The 18,231-nt window shown below is 44.8% G+C and overlaps 1 protein-coding gene across 1 annotated transcript in view; it reads right to left on the reverse strand.

Annotated features, from left to right (window-relative positions):
- The window catches only part of DYRK4 (dual specificity tyrosine phosphorylation regulated kinase 4), a 60,678-nt gene that overhangs the window by 25,766 nt on the left and 16,681 nt on the right, over positions 1–18,231 (reverse strand). The window contains 9 exon segments of the mRNA XM_064376810.1: positions 2,574–2,655; positions 3,184–3,322; positions 5,934–6,060; positions 6,063–6,073; positions 6,378–6,511; positions 9,442–9,605; positions 11,286–11,424; positions 12,483–12,593; positions 13,879–13,952. Coding sequence (XP_064232880.1) covers positions 2,574–2,655; positions 3,184–3,322; positions 5,934–6,060; positions 6,063–6,073; positions 6,378–6,511; positions 9,442–9,605; positions 11,286–11,424; positions 12,483–12,593; positions 13,879–13,952 — 981 coding nt within the window.

The raw sequence follows: 18,231 nt of genomic DNA on the forward strand, positions 1-18,231 counted from the left end.
TATTTTGTTAAGACTTTGATGGAACAGAAAACAGGAAACAATCAATTCATTTTTTCAAGGTGTAACTTTGGTATTCAGACAGGATAAAGATACACACACACAAAACCCTACAGACTGGTCTCACTTAAGACTAGACATATAGAAATCTCACATAGATCTGTAGCAAATTAAAGACCAAAATTATTTAATTTAAAAAAATTTTAAAAATTGAAACAAAATCCAAAGAAAAAATTTAAAATCATCCACATCCTTATTTTAAAAAGACATATATGTAAAGTAAAAGTTGAAAATTCAGTCCCAGGCTCTTCCAGGTTCATCTCTAGTGATAATCACTTTTAACAGTGTGGTGCAAATCCTTTTATATCTTATTTATACTTATCTATTTACATATGAAAAGTTTTATTATTCAGCTTTTTTCACTTACTTCATCATGGACCTCTTTCTAAGCCATTACACTTAAATCTCTCTTTTCAAATAGCTGCATGGTATGACAGGGTTAATTTATTAAACCATTTTTCATTTGTAGATATTTAGGTTAGTTCCAATGCTGCGCTAGTTAACAGTGCTGTAGTGAAGATGTTCGTTCTACGGGAACATCAGTAATCTGTAGGAGACGTTCTTTAGAAGGGAATTTATAATTTTTGAAGATTTAAAGTGAAATGTTTGGTTAAAGATGCAAAAGTAACCTCCCAAAAGATAATATGAATTTGTAGTTCCTCTAACAGTGTGTGAAGGTGAATGCTACATCTGTTCCTCCAACAATGTGTGAGAGTGAATGGCTAACACTGGGTGTAATTTACTGTCTTATTTTTTCTTCAAATTAATGATATCTATGCTTATATATGAGCATGTGCAAGAAATAGTAAGAAACAGATATAGGTCTCTACCCCTAGTATTTGGCACAGAGCTCCTAAAACCTTTCTAATTTCTTGAGTGATAGGCGTTCCACATGTATCTCTTGCTCTAATAATTGACCTTTAATTCTGGCTTCTGACATGTAACTCCTAATCCCTTGGAACTTCTTAGGTGACAGGACTCTCTTTGTTCTAGTGAGATGACTCTTGGTGAGCTCCTGGACAGGGGCTGGCTGCCAGAAAGACTAAGCCATGATTAGAAGCTTGGAACTTAGAGTTCTAACTCCTTTCTTCCAGGAAGGGAGAAGGGGATAGAAATTGAGTTAATAATCTCAATGACTATATGATGAAGCCTTCATAAAAATCCCCAAGCTGCAAGGTACACAGAACTTCCAGCGTATGAGAAATGTGGTATTGAAAACGTGGCATGCCCCCAAAAGGGCATGGAAGCTTCACATCCCTTCCCAAATACTTTGCCTTGTGTATCTCTTCATCTGTGTCTTTTATTATATTATTTATTAATAAACTTGGAAATGTGTTTCCCTGAAAAAAAATTGATCTACCAAATATTTGGGAACATCCATCTAGTAGTCCTTTCTTCAGCCTCAGGAAGCTTCCTCTGACAGCCGCGCCACCTCAAAGGCCGCTCCCAAAGTCCCTCTGTTATGTATCTTGAACACAGCCTGTGTTTATCTCTAATCATTGTACTCATCATATTATTTTTATCTTTCTGTCTCTTGCGTTAGTTGGTAAGCAACCTGACGACAGAGAATGTTCATTTTTTGTTCCTGGTACCCAGGACAGTGACTGACACAGAACAGATAATGTCTCTCTAATGATACATGTTCTCTATAGCAAACCTGAGAGAAGACAAAGGAACACACTTTAAATCAAGTTCAGTAAACGCTGTGATAATGTACACCAGAGCTACTGTTTGGATCCTAGCTAGAAAAAGTATAAAACCTATAGGATCTGGGGCAGCAAATTCCAAACTTCAGAATGACTGTGGTTTCTGAAGTGCAGACTCCTAGCTACTTCCCAGAAATTTGGATTAGGAACATGTGGGGTGAGGCCCTGGAAACGATAATTTTTCAGAGCCCTAAGGCAATTTGGATATGCATTTAGTTAGTCTTGGGACTCACTGTTCTTGGGTAATTCCATATCTACAGAATATGAGAGCTTGAAAGCACCCTTATAGTATTTGGATACAACTTTCTCATTTTATTTTATTTTTATTTTTTTATTTTTTTATTTTTATTTTTTGAGATGGAGTTTCGCTCTTGTTACCCAGGCTGGAGTGCAATGGCACAATCTCGGCTCACCGCAACCTCCGTCTCCTGGGTTCAAGCAATTCTCCTGCCTCAGCCTCCTGAGTAGCTGGGACTATAGGTGCGTGCCACCGTGCCCAGCTAATTTTTTGTAATTTTAGTAGAGACAGGGTTCCGCCATGTTGACCAGGATGGTCTCAATCTCTTGATCTCGTGATCCACCCGCCTTGGCCTCCCAAAGTGCTGGGATTACAGGCGTGAGCCACCGGGCCCGGCCAACTTTCTCATTTTAAAGATGAGGAAACTTGGGCTCAGAGAATTGAAGTACCTTGTTCAAAATCATGCTGTAGGGATGGTGGCTGAGCCCAGGCTAGAAGCCAGGTGACCTTGTATGTGAAGGGAGAGAAATTGCAATAGGAAAACTCAGATGACTGGACTGGCATGGGCCTGCCTTTCTGGTTTTCATAACAGCCTGATCCGACGTCAATGACTTTGACAGAGACTTGGCCCTTTTGGTATAGCACTATATTTTCCTAGAGAGAAGAAAAGACATACACCAAGCTACAGTAACACTGCCCTAGGCCCTCTGCTTACCTAAATGCTCCCCATCCTTCAGGTCCAGTTCAAATATGAGCACCTCCATGGGCCTCCTCCCACATCCTCTCCCAAATCCCATCATCCTCCCCCTCTGACTTTCCATTTGATTTGCGGTCGGTATTTCTCATTTGGACCTCATATTCACTGCTTTGCAGAGTTTCTTTTGCATATATTGTGTCACTTTCCCCATATTGATTGTGCAACTCCTGAAGACTGTGACTTTGTGTTTATCTTCTTTGGCACCTGGTTCTAGGCCTTGCTTGCATAAGGCCTTAGAAATGCCATTGACTGAATTTGTTTGACATTCCCATTAAACGCCTCCCTTGACATACTGCTATGACAGTAGAGCACCAAAAAAATGTCAAAGGCGATGATTTCATTGGAGTTTGTGGTTCTTACACAGCCTAGGGAATAGAACGGGTATTTTCAGAGTGTTTCCATGCCAGGACGGAGGTGGTTCTTACGGGCTCGAGATCGCAGTGAATGATTTTCTCTACGGAAAGCATTTGCAAGCACATCAAAACAGAGAGAGTGAAGCGCCCATCTACCGACAGACTGAAGCCTTGAAAGCTGTTATTCTTCATCAACTCATACAAGTTGCTTCTGGAAAAGAGAGGGGGAAAGTGATGCATATGGGGAAAAAAACAATAGAAGGCTGAGTTTGAACCTGCAAACAATCTTGTATCACCTGGTTTCCCTTCAGTAGGAGGCAAGCCTCAGACCAGGAGGCAGGGCTTTCATGTCTTACAGATTCAGCTTTCCCACTGAATCACTGGGCTCAGGGTGAGTTCAGCTGTGCCAGACTCTCATATGTTCTCTCATTTCTTATGTGACAAGGCCACTGAAGCACTTCGTTATGCAGGCGGGTTAAGAGGTTGGCCCAAACTTCTGAAATAGTCATAGTTCCTCAGGCCCTCGGGAGGGACCCAGGAAGCCCACCAGTCACTCAAACAAGTGGCCACTCCTGCCCAGGCCTAATGAGGACTGTCTAAGGACATCAGGTTCCTGACAAGTAAGGAACAAGAGAGTGGGCAGGTGGGGGCTGAAGCCAAAGGGAGCCCCTGCTCTACTCAAAATGTGGCTGTTTGGTCCCATCTAACTGTTCCCTTGAGAAATGAAAGCTCACTCTTGCCAGAGAATCTTAAACTCTCTGGGGTGGCAGAAGCCTACTATATTATTTGAAGTCTACAGAATGTTAGAACTTATGAATGTTAGAAACTAATACAATACATTTGAAAAAGAAACATTTACTTGTGAGCTGCCAGTTGCAACCTCTGTGCAAGCTGTGAGATGGGGAGAGAAGGGAAACAGCATGACCCAAAAATGGCTCTGCATCAACCTTCTGCTGGTTCCTCCTCATCTTCCATCTCTAAGATCATCTAGCTTTGGTAGTATTTAGCAAGCCACTCATTCTTAATTTTTTTTTTAAGAGATAGGGTCTTGCTATGTTGTTCAGGCTGGTCTCAAACTTTTGGCCTCAAGTGACCTCCCAACTTGGCCTTTCAAAGTGCTGAGATTACAAATGTGAGTCACTGTGCCCAGCCAGAAGCCATTCATTCTTTTTTTTTTCTTTTCTTTTTTTTTTTTTTTTTGAGACGGAGTTTCGCTCTTGTTACCCAGGTTGGAGTGCAATGGCACGATCTCGGCTCACCACAACCTCCATCTCCTGGGTTCAGGCAATTCTCCTGCCTCAGCCTCCTGAGTAGCTGGGATTACAGGCACGCGCCACCACGCCCAGCTAATTTTTTGTATCTTTAGTAGAGACGGTTTCACCATGTTAACCAGGATGGTCTCGATCTCTTGACCTCATGATCCACCCGCCTCGGCCTCCCAAAGTGCTGGGATTACAGATGTGAGCCACCGTGCCCGGCCCCTTTTTTTTCTTTTTTGAGACAGAGTCTTGCTCTGTTGCCCAGGCTGAAGTACAGTGGCATGATCTCAGCTCACTGCAACCTCCGCCTCCCAGGTTCAAGAGATTCTCCTGCCTCAGCCTCCCAAATAGCTGGGATTACAGGCACGCACCACCACGCCCAGCTAATTTTTGTATCTTTAGTAGAGATAGGGTTTCACCATGTTGGCCAGGCTAGTCTCGAACTCCTGACCTCAAGTGATCCACCTGCCTCGGCCTCCCAAAGTGCTAGGATTATAAGTGTGAGCCACCGTGCCTGGTTGTCTTTCATTTTTGAGGGCTGCAATGAAGATATGAGACTTGGCTCTGGCCCCATCCTAACTAGTCACCTGGACAACTCCCTCATCTCTCTGGGCTTTGGGCTTTGGATTCCCCCCGCCCACCCCTGGCCCTCTGACCTCCCAGAGCTCTTTAAGCATAATGACATCCTAACTGTGCACTGTGATTCACGGCCAAGAAAGGCAGACTGGGCTGTCCTTTTGGCCACAGAGAAGATAATTTACCTCTGCATATCAGAGACTCGACCATACTTTGTAATAGCCAGACATGATGAGGAGAGTGTCACCTTACCTGCTAATTTAAATGTAGCTGGATCCTAGAATTTTAGCATCAGCAATGGTATCATGGGAGCACTGAGCTGCCAGCTTGCTGAATCCAGTAACACTCTGAGAGCTCACCCCTGATTATTCTCCTTTGCTAAATGCATTCTGGGTTTCTAGTTTTATATAAATTGCATCAGATGGTCTTCCCAGAGAGAAAAATAATCAAATTAGCATGCCCTTGCAATTAGCATGCCTTGTCAGCTCCAATACTCAGCCAGGCCATGCCAGTCTATTTAAGTCAGGCTCTTCTCTCTTACCAAAAATATCTATTTACTCAAAATCGAAAGCCTTTTCCCACCCTGAGAGGCCAGCTGCCTGTTCCTTTGGGTTTCAGCCTCTGTACAATCAGGTCAGAAAGCCAATGAGTGCAGAATATGATAGCAAACAAAGAAAAGTCCTTTTCGACTATTTCACTTTAGCTCTTGAGGAAAGAGGGCTTGTTTTGGTATCACCTAGCTCAGTACCCAGCACCAGGGAAGTATGTCACGGGTATGCTGGCAGGTGACAGGCATATCAAGACGGCCCACATTTGTCCCAGCCTCCTTGCTCCTGGGCCTTCTGGATAACTGAGTGACTGTCATGGCCATTCTAGTTATTCAATATTCACATCCAGAAAAATCTAGTGTTCTGACCTCCAAGTTTCCCTTCTATCACTTAGGTAACTTTTCCAGATAAAATGGGTTAGGAAGAAAGGGCAGCTGACCCCAGGAGTTCAAAGGTGATGCAGAAGTGATTGCGAAAGTAGAAAAAGTCCTTCATGTGCACCACGTCGTAGGTGTTGTCCTTGTCCTTCCTTCTGAGAGCTTCCAGGATCTTCAGCTCCACCAGGCCTGCTGGTGAAATCTGAGGTGATTGGGAGTGGCAGGGAGGGTGGGAAATGGAGACAGAAACATCAGTATCAGGTCACACTGCAGCATTCAGCCCCTCCCCATGACCCCAGCAAGACTGTCTAGTGGGAGGAAGCACTAAAAATGCCACATTCTCACCTCCTCTTTCCCCCCTCATGGAATCAGACAGATAGAGAGAGAAAAGGGAAAACAAAAGGGAAGATGGGAGGGAGAGGCAGAGTCAGGAAGGGCTGTCATTCTTCAGGGGCCAGAGTCATGCAGTCCCTCCTCTGTGGCCTATGCCATCCCCCAAGCCACACCTCTTCTTGTTCTTGATGATTTTCAGGGCCACCAGCTCGTTTTTGTGATCCAAGCACTTGGCCACCTGTCCAAAGGACCCCTTCCCGATCATCTCCAGAACCTCATAGTGGTAGGCAATGGGATCATGCAGGACCTGTGGAAGCCAGGCCAGAGGTGAGGAGCAAAGCCATGGGCTCCGGGGCCTTCCTGGCACAGGCCCTGGCATTCCCATCCCCAGATCGTGGCTCACTCCTGGAGGAATTTTCTGACTGCACTGGTCACTTGTGTGACTCTTGCCCTCATCTCATTGCGACTGCAAGAGGAGCTTGTTGCCTGGATTCTGGGCCACCCATGTGGTGCCAGGAGAAGTCCCACAGGCTTGATCCATGTGAAGCAGCACAAAGAATATTGGATGGTTTTAGGAAACTTGAAATCTAGTCCCAGTATTGTAGTTCTACTTCTAGTCCTCTGGTTTTCTGAGTGTTTTAGGACCTATACAATATGAGAGTTGGACAAAGTAGCACTGAAGGTCCCTTTCAGTTTGGACATTTTATAAGTCTTGAAGCTAAGCAGCATCTTTGGTTTGGGGAAAGTTTTATTTATGACCCCTGATGTGTCTCTATCAATCAGAGAAGGATTTAGTTCTGCTCCGCCTCTTCCTGGCCAAATTTGGTTCTCCTTTGGGCTTGCTGGGATTTAATCCTATCCTGGAGTCAGCAGTACAGAACTCAGACCTTTCTTGGTGAAGAGAAATATTTCAAGAGCCAGAATCACCCATGTCTCTCCCTATGCTGGAAACTAGGGAACAAGGAGTTAATCAAAGCCATAGGAAATTTTCTATTTAAAAGACTTCAGCTTTAGACAAGCCATTTATCCATTCTGAGCTGCAGTGCTGTTGTCTGTAAGCTGAAGATGCTGGGTAAGATTAGCTCTAAGGTCCTCAAGCTCTGTGGATCTCGAATTTCTAGTGTTACACTCATGAGTTTGGGAGAGGTGAAGGATTAAGGGTTTGTGGGCAAGTCCTCAGGATGTGTTTGAAAATGTGTGCTGGGAGTCTGTTCATACAGGGGGAATCAAGACTGAATTTGAACCCTGATCTAAGGATGTAGGTTAGTCTGTTTGTAAGGGTCTGTTGTGAGAATGTATGGGAAAAGGACAGGAGCAGGATCCGCACACATGTTGCTATAAAATTACATATGTGTTTTCTTAGCATTTGTGCTAGCCTTCTGCATACCACCACTTTGTGTCATAATTGTTTGTTTGCATGTCAACTTTGACATTGATTGTGGTTACTTGAAAGCAAAAACTATTTTGTATTTATTTGTGATAGCTTGAGATTATCACTCAATACATAGGCATTCAAGTAACATTTGTTGACAAAATAAAGTGAGAATGCAGCTATGCTGCTTGCTTGGGAATTTGGCTATGTGCAATATGTATTTGCATGTATACTGGAATGCAATAAGGATGGTGTTTCTGAGCTTACAGAGAGCACACATTATCCTCTTCCCCCCGACACCCCCTCTCCCACCCCGAAAACCAATCTTTTCTAAGATTTGAGACTGAAGAACTGAGTTCCAATGAATTAACTTAAAAGTAGTACTGACACCCTTAGGGAATTCCCCAGAGACCCCAGGCTCAGGTAGGAGCAGAGAAGGGAGCAGGGAGGGAGGAGTTGAAGAGATCTAGATGAATCAGAGTTGGAATTTATACTGGAGATTCCTGGCTGGCACAGTGGCTCACACCTGTAATCCCAGCACTTTGGGAGGCCAAGGCAGGTGCATCACCTGAGGTCAGGAGTTCAAGACCAACCTGGTTAACATGGTGAAACCCTGTCTCTACTAAAAATACAAATATCAGCTGGGCATGGTGGCAGGAGCCTGTAATCTCAGCTACTCTGGAGGCTGAGGCAGGAGAATCGCTTGAACCTGGGAGGTGGAGGTTGCAGTGAGCTGAGATTGCGCCACTGCACTCCAGACTGGTGACAGAGCGAGACTCTGTCTTAAAAAATAATAATAATAATATATATATATATATACCCATATATATGTGTGTGTGTATATATATTTATATTGGAGATTCCTAACCAAGTGTTGTCTTTTCTGGGATGAGGACCTATAGCTTTTATCAGGCTCCCAAAGAGATTCTTGACCCAAAATACTGAAAACCCTGGCTCTAGAAGGCAGCTGTTTGACAGAAACGAAATCCTCACTTCTCAAAGTGTGGTCTGAGGATCAGTGGCACAGGCCTCACCTGGAAGCTCAGGTCCCAACCCCAGAACTGCTGGATAAGAATCTGCATTTTAACAAGATACTCCAAGTGGTTTGTCTTCATAGTAATGCCAAACAAACACAGCCCTACATGCTGTTAATAAAATCTGCCTCTTCTATGAGCCATCAAGAGACTCATCTTGCCTCTTAAATCCAAGTTGTGATAAGATGTCCTGAAGAGGAAAATCCTGCCAGCCCACAGCCTAGTGGACGAAGCATCACACATCCCACCATGCTCTACCCTGGGAATCGCTGCTCAGCTTCTGCCTTCAGGCTGGGAAGAGGCACGGTCCTAGGGAAGCCCAGGGCTACAGTCAGGAGGAAGAAGTGGAGTTGTTGGATCAAATTTTGAAAAACAGAATGAAATTAAGCTCTATGCACCAGGGACTACAGTGACGAAACCTTTTTTGTCTGTGGGAATCTACTGTAAAATAGAAGAGTCCATGTATGGGCTTGTACTGAGGAGACAAAAAAGGGGATGTTGGGAAAACTGCACCTTATTCCAGTCTGGCCTTTTCCAGTGGGCCATGCAGGGAAGGAGCATGTGGGAGCTCACCCAGGATGCAAACCGGTTACCCCAAGTACTCTTGGGAGAAAATCATCTTCCATGAGTAGAGTATTTTGCATATTAAATTGCATGTTTCCCCATTTTAAAACACGGTATTTCTTTGGTTTGGCACCTACTAGAATACTTCAGGACATCTAGTCTCCAATACATCAGCACCAAATATTACAAAATACCCCTGCTTTTTTCTTTCTAGACTACCTCTTGTCCCCAGGCCCCTGGAGGTTCCCATGTCCCCTCCCCCATCACCTTCAGATAGGAGCCGTGCTCATCATCAAAACTCGTCTTGCTGAATTTCTCAGGAGCCACGTTGAGCTTCTTGGCTTCAAGTCCCAGGAACCATAGCTCTGTGTAGCCCAGGATTTCACTTTGCTCATATGGAGACAGATGGTGCTTAAAAAGCTTTAGGGCCTCTGTGTGAAAAACACTACAATTGTGAGTTAAGTTGAGGCAGCATGGGATTTGCCCAGGATGCAGACGGTGGCATCCCTTCCAGGTCACCAGCCATCAGCCTGTTCCCCAACTGGTTGGCTCACTGAGGACCATGCATCTGGCATCTCACAAGATGGAAATATGGCAAGGATAAATGTCAAGGTCTTGTATTTATTTCAATAAATCAAGAAAAGAACACAAAGAGAGGGAAAGGGAGAACTCAGTCCTCCAAAACCTGTGGGTTAGAGCAGCATGGGTGAAAATTCCAGGAGTAAAGTTAGAGTCAACAATCATATATAGTTTAGGTGGCAAGTTGCCCGAGTTAATGTGGAATTTATAATTAGTCTGTCTTGAGAAGCTTTGAAAACTGTAATGTCTGCAGGGTCAGACATAAAGGCAACATTAAAGGCCCAGGAGGCTTCACACTCAAATTTGCAGTTGAATCAGGAAGGACCTGAGATTGCGAGGAGAGATTATGAGTTAGGACTTCTTTATGCTGGGCAGATCACATCAGCGCTCTGGTGCATGGTCAGGGGTAAAATTCACAGTAATTGATAAACTAGAGCATTCTCAGAGAAAAGAAAGTAGGATTAGGACAAAGGGCACCATATGATTTGACAAAATCTCTAATGCTGAAGCATTAGAGAGAACTGCAAGGAAAAAGAAAAAGACTTATAGGGAAGCAGACTTCCGTCTTCATATATGTGAAGGGCAGTCGTGTGTAAGCTGAATAAGGCATGTTCTTTGTCCAGCAGACAGAGCCAAGGCCTAAGATAGCAGGGGGCAGATGGCAGCTCGTAAAGGCAGAACTAGCTCAGGACTGAAATTACCTCCTCATGCATAGTTCCTGGGGTTGTTTAAAAACAACAAGCACCTATTTCAGTTTCTAAGCCGTGGTAGAAGAACTGTAAAGCATCTGATGATGGCACATAGTGGATGCTCTCTTCCTTTGCATCTTAATAAGTTATGAGTCTCTGAACCCCATTAGGAGTCTAGCTCCTGGCCAAAAACCCATGTGTAATCTTTCAGGCTTGACCACAGGCAATCCACAAAGGCTTCACCTGGCAAGCCTCACAGGCAAAGCTGCCCTTCCTGCACCAGAGCTGGTACACAGCCAATGCATTGCAGTCTCTGGAGGAAGCTACAGCCAAGGACTGGGACCCCTGGCTGGCCATGCTCTTCTACAAATCTGTATTTCTAATCAAGAGCCCCCGATAGAGGCTCCTCTCCAAGACCTCCTTATCAAGAGGAAGGAGCAAGCTTCAACACCCTTTGCTCTGTCTGACTCGGCATTCAGTCCTTTTCTACTCCTAGCTCTTCCACCCTCTCAGTGCCTTCCCCCTGGCCCCTCGGTCCCTAAAATGACAGGAGCCTTTTGTCTGGGCTCCTTAGGCAATGAGATGCTTCCCTCTGTCTGCATTGGTACAACCGACCCTTGCCCAGAGCCACTCCATGAGGGAAAATTCAGCCTCCTGTTCAGCCTCTTGCTTATACTGTCACAGTCAGAGGTTCAACACTTAACTTCTACTGTCCTCTTGGCTTGCTGCCTTAATTGACTACTCTGGCACCTGGCAGCTTAGCTCACTCCAGCGCAGCTTAGCTCTTCACACCCTGACCTTCCATAACTGCCTCCCCACCCTGCTACTGCCCCAAAGGCATACCTGCTGCTGTCAGAGGCACCTTGTGCTTCTTTGGTGACTTCTCCTCTGCCTTGGAATCCTGGGTTTCAATGCTAGGGTGGAAAGGTAATTCTGAAGCCTTAAGCTCTGAGGTCGGCATCTGATTGTGAGCTTGATTCTCCTATCCAGGAAAAGAGGTTTGCAATAAATAACTACTTAAGATTCTCCTGGGCGCCATAAACCATTTATTTAACCAAAGACACCCAGCTCCAGCCAGGCTCTTTACCTACCTCCCCAGGGAGGAAACAGTGATTAAGAGACAGTAGCTTCTCCCTACATCTCCCCCAAAGGAAGTATCTGTCCGACTCACACTATTCCCTGGGAGCCCTCTGTACCTTACAGTGTGCTGCTGACAACCCCAGCAACATCTCACTGTGGGCGCTGTGGGAAGGGATGGGAATGGTTTTATCACAGCTGCTTTTTTTTTTTTTTTGAGACAGAGTCTTGCTCCATTGCCAGACACCAGGCTGGAGTGCAGTGGCACAATCTCAGCTCACTGCAATCTCCGCCTCCTGGGTTTAAGCAATTCTCCTGCCTCAGCCTCCTGAGTAGCTGGAACTACAGGTGTGCGCCACCACACCCAGCTAATTTTTTGTATTTTTTAGTAGAGACGGGGTTTCACCATGTTGGCCAGAATGGTCTCGATCTTTTGACCTTGTGATCTGCCCACCTCGACCTCCCAAAGTGCTGGGATTATAGGCATGAGCCACCGCACCCGGCCTCACAGCTGCTCTTAAGAAGGTGAGCTCCCAACGAGACAAAGTGACTTGCCCAGAAGCACATGAAGTTATGTGTGTGTGACACCTCTTTAAGTTGGCTATTTCCCACATATTATCTCATTTGGTCCCTACACAAGAGAAGTAGGGGGACATGGGAGGAAATTCATATTTTATATGGTTCCACCTTTTATGCACCAGCACTTCATTTTTCCTTTTTTCAGTGAATCCTCCTGACAGCTCTATAGGGGGTCCATTTTGTAGCTAAGAAAAGGTCAGAGACTTATTTACTCAAGCTTATAGTCATTGTAAAGAGTGAGAACAGGACTAGAACCCAACTCTTCAGCGGATACTGTGCTGAAGAGTCGGATGTCCCCACCATCCCGGGCCTTTATAAAACTGATTTTGGACTAAAACCAGGTCTTTCACACACCTGCTCAGGGTCCCATCCTCCTGCACTCACCTGATACAGCAGGGATGACTTCAGCAGAACTTTGTTGCTAATGTGTGGGAAGTTTACCATATTCTTCTTCCCCTTAGCGTCCACAAAGGGGAGTGAAGTAATGCTGGTGTTCTATAGAAGGAGAAATTGGATACATTACAAAAGCCTTAGGCAAGAAAATGTCTACAGGGGTCGTTTCTTCTAGCCCCCCGCCAACCCCCATCAAGAATGAGCCTGACCCAAATGTGGACATAATGCTATTCTTAAAGTTCTTGGCAAGAAAAGCAGATTCCAGAGCAGCAGAGTCAACAAGTACGTGGGCTCTGGGTTTGAGTCCCTGCTCTACTACTTACTAGCTGTAGGCTTTCACCAGGTCACATTGACTCTTTCTCTAAACCTCAATTATTTCACTACCATGGGAACAAAAATGGGGCACCTCATAAGGCTTTTGTGAGGTAAATGAGTCAATCTCTGTGGAGTATTCTGTAAGTGGTGGCCATTATTATTATTACTGCAATATCTTCCCACCCGAACACAGGGAAGTCCTTCCTGTTATGTCATACAAATCTTCCTCAGTGCAACTTAAGCTTCCGTTTCCTGTATGACTACATCATTGACTTGACCAACTCTCTTGGATTCCTGCCCTCATGCACTGGTTGATTGACTGACTAATCAGGAGAGAGGTCACAATAGCTAAAATTTAGAAGCAACCTAAGTGTCCATCAACAGATGAGTGAATAAAGAAAATGTGATGTTTAAACACAATGGAATACCTATTCAGTCATAAAAAAGAATGAGATCCTGTCATTTGCAACAGTATGGTTAGAACCGGAGAGCATTATGCTAAGTGAAATAAGCTAGGCATGGAAAGAGAAACATCACATGTTCTCACTTATTTGTGGGATCTAAAAAATCAAAACAATTGGATTAATGGAGATAGGGATTAAAAGGATGATTATCAGAGGCTGGGAAGGGAAGTAGTGGAGGGAGAGAGGTGGGGATGGTTAATGGGTACAAAAACGCAGACTGAATAAGACCTCATGTTTGACAGCACAACAGGGTGACTATAATCAATGGTAATTTAGTTGTATTTTATTGTATGTAACACAAAGGATAAATGCTTGAGGGGGCAGATACCCTATTTTCCATGATGCGATTATTACACATTGCATGTCTATATCAAAACATTTCATGTACCCTATAAATATGTGCACCTACTATGTATCCACAAAAATTAAAATAAAAACATTTTTAAAAATAATGTGGAGATGGGGCATGGTGATGTGGATGGAGTGCTGTCATCATGTTATGATACCTGTTGTGATAAACTGGCCAGACCTGCCTGTTCAAAGCTACCCTGGCTATCCGCCTCTCCTCATTGTCTCCTAGGGAAAAGAAGCTGACCATCACTCCCTACCTTATGAAGGGCTTGGGTCATTCTGAAGTGCTTGATATTGGAAGGCGGCTTCTGGACTTGAACCGAAAGTTTACCTTCAAGCTGGATCAAGTGGAAGAAAATAGGACGGTGCTTGGCATGGCATCATCCCAAGCTGCACATTTTTGTTTCATTACAGTGAACAAACTATGCTTAAAGCCACCTCTCCTGACCCCTAAGCTAGGAAGAGCCAAGGGAGGTTCCAATAAGCACTCAATGAATGTGTGAATGTATGATTATCCAAACAAATGATCTTTCCCAAAGTGTTCGTCCTGGATGGGCTTGGCCTATGGTTTTCATGCTTTAAAAAAAAAATCAATATGGCCTTTTTTTCCAACAAAATCTTAACTAGAGACCCTGGATATGGTAAGGAGTAACAGCTGAGCTGCTGTTGCTCTTTAGAAAAGAAAATGCCCATTGCCTTGCCTGGAAGTCTTTTCACCCTGAGTGTGGCTCTGAAGGTGTCATGGTGGAACCCACCAGAACACAGACACCCAGCCTGGACACCAGTGACCTGATCAGAAGAGACTTCCCACTTAGAAACGGTGAGGAGGAGAAAATCAAAATACTAGAGCAGTGTGTCTCAGAGGGTGGCAAGCACACCACAGAGGAAGGTGACATAATGTGTGCAGTACGCAGATAAACAGATACCTGGCTGGGCGCAGTGGCTTAAGCCTGTAATCCCAGCTTTGGGAAGCCGAGGTGGGCCGATCATGAGGTGAAGAGATTGAGACCATCCTGGCCAACATGGTGAAAGCTGGTCTCTACCACAAATACGAAAATTAGCTGGGCATAATGACGCACACATTTAGTCCCAGCTACTCGGGAGGCTTTGGCAGGAAGAATTGCTTAAACCCAGGAGGCGGAGGTTGCAGTGAGCTGAGATCGCACCACTGCACTCCAGCCTGGTGACAGAGCAAGATTCTGTCTTAAAAAATAAAAAAAAAGAGTTGGCCGGGTGCAGTGGCTCATGCCTGTAATCCCAGCACTTTGGGAAGCCGAGGTGGGCAGATCACGAGGTCAAGAGATTGAGACCATCCAGGCCATCATGGTGTAACCCCGTCTCTACTAAAAAATACAAAAAATCAGCTGGGCGTGGTGGCACACAACTGTCGTTCCAGTTACTCGGGAGGCTGAGGCAGGAGAATTGCTTGAACCCAGGAGGCAGAGGTTGCAGTGAACCGAGATCGTGCCACTGCACTCCAGCCTGGTGCCTGGTGACAGAATGAGACTCAGTCTCAAAAAAAAAAAAGAAAGAGTTATCTAATGGGTATGCATTTTCTGTAATATCCATTTGAAAAACTGTAATGAGCACATTGAACCTGTAACATGGTGGTTGTTATTATTTAGGATGAGATTAAAATTTAAGTTAAAAAAATAAGACCAGACATGGTATCTCACTCCTGTAATTTTAGTACTTTGAGAGGCTGAGGTGGGATGATCACTTGAGGCCAGGATTTTCAAGTTATAGTGAGCTATGATCATGCCACTGCACCCCAGCCTGAACAACAGATAGAGACCCTGTCTCTATAAAAAAGTAATAAAACAGAGTGTGAGGATTATGTAGACGTGGGAAAAATTGTGAAGCTCAATGACTCAAATGACTGAGGTTTAGCAACAACAGGCTGCAGCTTTTGAATCGAAGTTCTGGTCTTTGAAGCCAAACTAGGGGTTCTCTTTCTTTCAGACCTCCCCTATGGAACAGAAGGACGTTTATCCAAGGCTGAGACACAGCTGGTGCCAGGCCCACTTCTGTGAAAATTTGACCACATTGAAATAACAACTGGGTACAACACTTAATACCATCCAACACAGCTAAGCCCTGCACAGAGCAGTAATGATGAGGACTATTTAGGACAGTCAGTCTTGACCTCCTGGAATGGGGATGTAGTCTGAGGGAGAGGGGGTTGCATAGAGCATGGGGCATGGTCTCAGACCGTGTTAATTCACTAATGTGCTTTATTTAGGATTTCACTATTGAATGGAAAATGATATCTGAGCAAATATTGCAATTGCAAATCTCACTGAGGCTCAATTTCTCATCAAATAGGTTTGCGGGGATGAAAATAAGCATCTTCAATAACAGGCTGACATCAAGGATGCCATAGGGAGACTGGACAGATAAATGAAAGGCACATTAACAGAATATAACCCAAACTAAATACGTAACAGAGGGCATGAACAGTGAGTATCAACAAAGAAGGAAAAGATCACTGTGAATTCAGTCAGCCGAGGAGGATGGTGGTAGAGAGGATGCTTTCCTGAATGGGTGAGGCTTGATCTGGGCTTGAACTGAGAGGACAGGTAGAGAGCATGCTTGCTCGGTGGGACAACACCATCCAGGCATGCTCCAGGGCTCTTCACTGCTCATGCTGGGTTAGCAGGAACAGGGGTTGATTGCAGGCGTGGAAAGCACTGAAAGACTAAGATACTTGGTCTTTATCCTGTGGGCAACAGTGGACCACTGACAATTTGTACAGCTGGGAGTTACATGTACAAAGCAGTACTTCAGAAAGACCCCATGGGCAGCAATGTGATAAAATAATGCTCATGGGTATGGACTCTGAAATCACACTCTTCCATTTTGATTCCTGGCTCCGCTACTCATTAATTGTTTGAACCTGGGCAAGTTATTAGCCTATCCTCATGTAATATGGGGATAATATTATACAACCTCAAAATGTTGGGAGGATTAAGGGAGTTCATATGTGTAAAGTGCTTAAACCAGTGCTTTGCATATGCCAAAGTTGTCTGCTAGAGTTCATTTTCCTTATTTGCAAAATGGAGAGACCGATCTTTGCTCATTTCCCGTGAACAGGAAAACCATGAACTCAGAAATTAGCTGACAGAGCAAAGGGATGTGTGTGTGTGTGTGTGTGTGTGTGTGTGTGTCTACACATGTGCATGCAGACCAGGAGTTTAGCTGCCCCAGGTGGCCAAGTGACCCCGAGGACTGGTGGCTTCTACATCTCTGCACACCTGTACTCCATTCTCAGATACCCATGGGTCATACAAGTTTATGAACTTGCTGATCGTTGGCTGTCTTTAATCAGCTTCCTCAAGAGGCACACAATGCCTTATAATAACACGTAATCCAACCAAGGCATCCCCCAGAGGCAGGAGGAAGTGAATGTGCTCTCCCATATTCACAGTGGCAAGACGATTTTTCTTTAATAAAGTGAGCTTTCATTACTTTGTTATTTCTAAGCCAATAAAACAGGAAGCTCCTTAATAGTCCTGAGCTCTGTATCTGAATCTACAATTCCCTATGTAAAAAAGAGTTTATTTACAGGAGTCCAGAGCATAGGGGATGCTTCTTGTGCAGTCCAAGACCTGAGCACTAGAGAACGGCTGGGTGAAGCCTCTGGAGGGGACAGGAGATAAGACGAAAGGGCGTCAGAGAAAGCCAACGAGGCTCTTGTTTCTAGAAATGGTGTCTTGCCCTGTCACCCAGGCTGCAGCCTCTACCTCCCAGCCTCAAGCGATCCTCTCACCTCAGCCTCCCAAGTATCTGGGACTACAGGTACACACTCCCAAGCCTAGCCAATTATTTTTATTTTTATTTTTGGTAGAGACAGGATCTTGCTATGTTGCCCAGGCTTGCTATGTTGTCTCGAACTCCTGAGCTGAAGCAATCCTCTTGCCTTGGCCTCCCAGTATTAGGATCATGGGCATGAGCCATCATGCCCCCAGCTAAAGCTCTTTTCAGTTCTTTTTGTGACCGTCACAGCTCACAGAAGCCTTCTAAACAGCCAGAACTAAACTGTGAAGCTTCTTTATTCCAAACTTTTTGTATAAATGTGTACTGCTTTTATCATCAACAATACCATTGTTTAAAAGCAAAAAATATTATAGCAGATAACTGTGAATGGTTCCATGCAATGCAAGGGAGGAGAAGGCAGTAATAAATGCAGGAGCGCTTTCTCCATGAGAGCCTGGAGAGAGTGGAACAGGCTCTAGGGGGCATCAAGGAAACTGCGCTGGGAGAGCCTCAGTCTATGGAAACAGCAATTGTGGGAATCAAGAGAGGGTACTGGAGATGCTGGGCTCACAGGTAGCCTGAGGTCATTAAGATTCTCTCACACATGGGCCCACATTGGTGTCTTGGGATTCCCTGGGGTTTCTGGCTTGCTTGCCATCACTAGGCGACAGACCCATAGGACCCAGATAGTGTGTCAACACGCCACAGGCGGGCCGATAGCGGGTAAGGTGTGCTCCAGTCTCAAGTCCTGACCCAGGGCCCCTCCTCTGCCCTCATGTGTGTCGTTTTTTGAGCTAGCTAAGCACTTGGTTTCTCACACTTCTTTTGTTTTCTCAGAAAAAAAAAAAAAAAAA

Source organism: Aotus nancymaae, unplaced genomic scaffold, assembly GCF_030222135.1.
Source record: "Aotus nancymaae isolate 86718 unplaced genomic scaffold, 86718_ANA_hifiasm-v0.15.2.pri h1tg000016l, whole genome shotgun sequence".
Taxonomy (NCBI): domain Eukaryota; kingdom Metazoa; phylum Chordata; class Mammalia; order Primates; family Aotidae; genus Aotus; species Aotus nancymaae.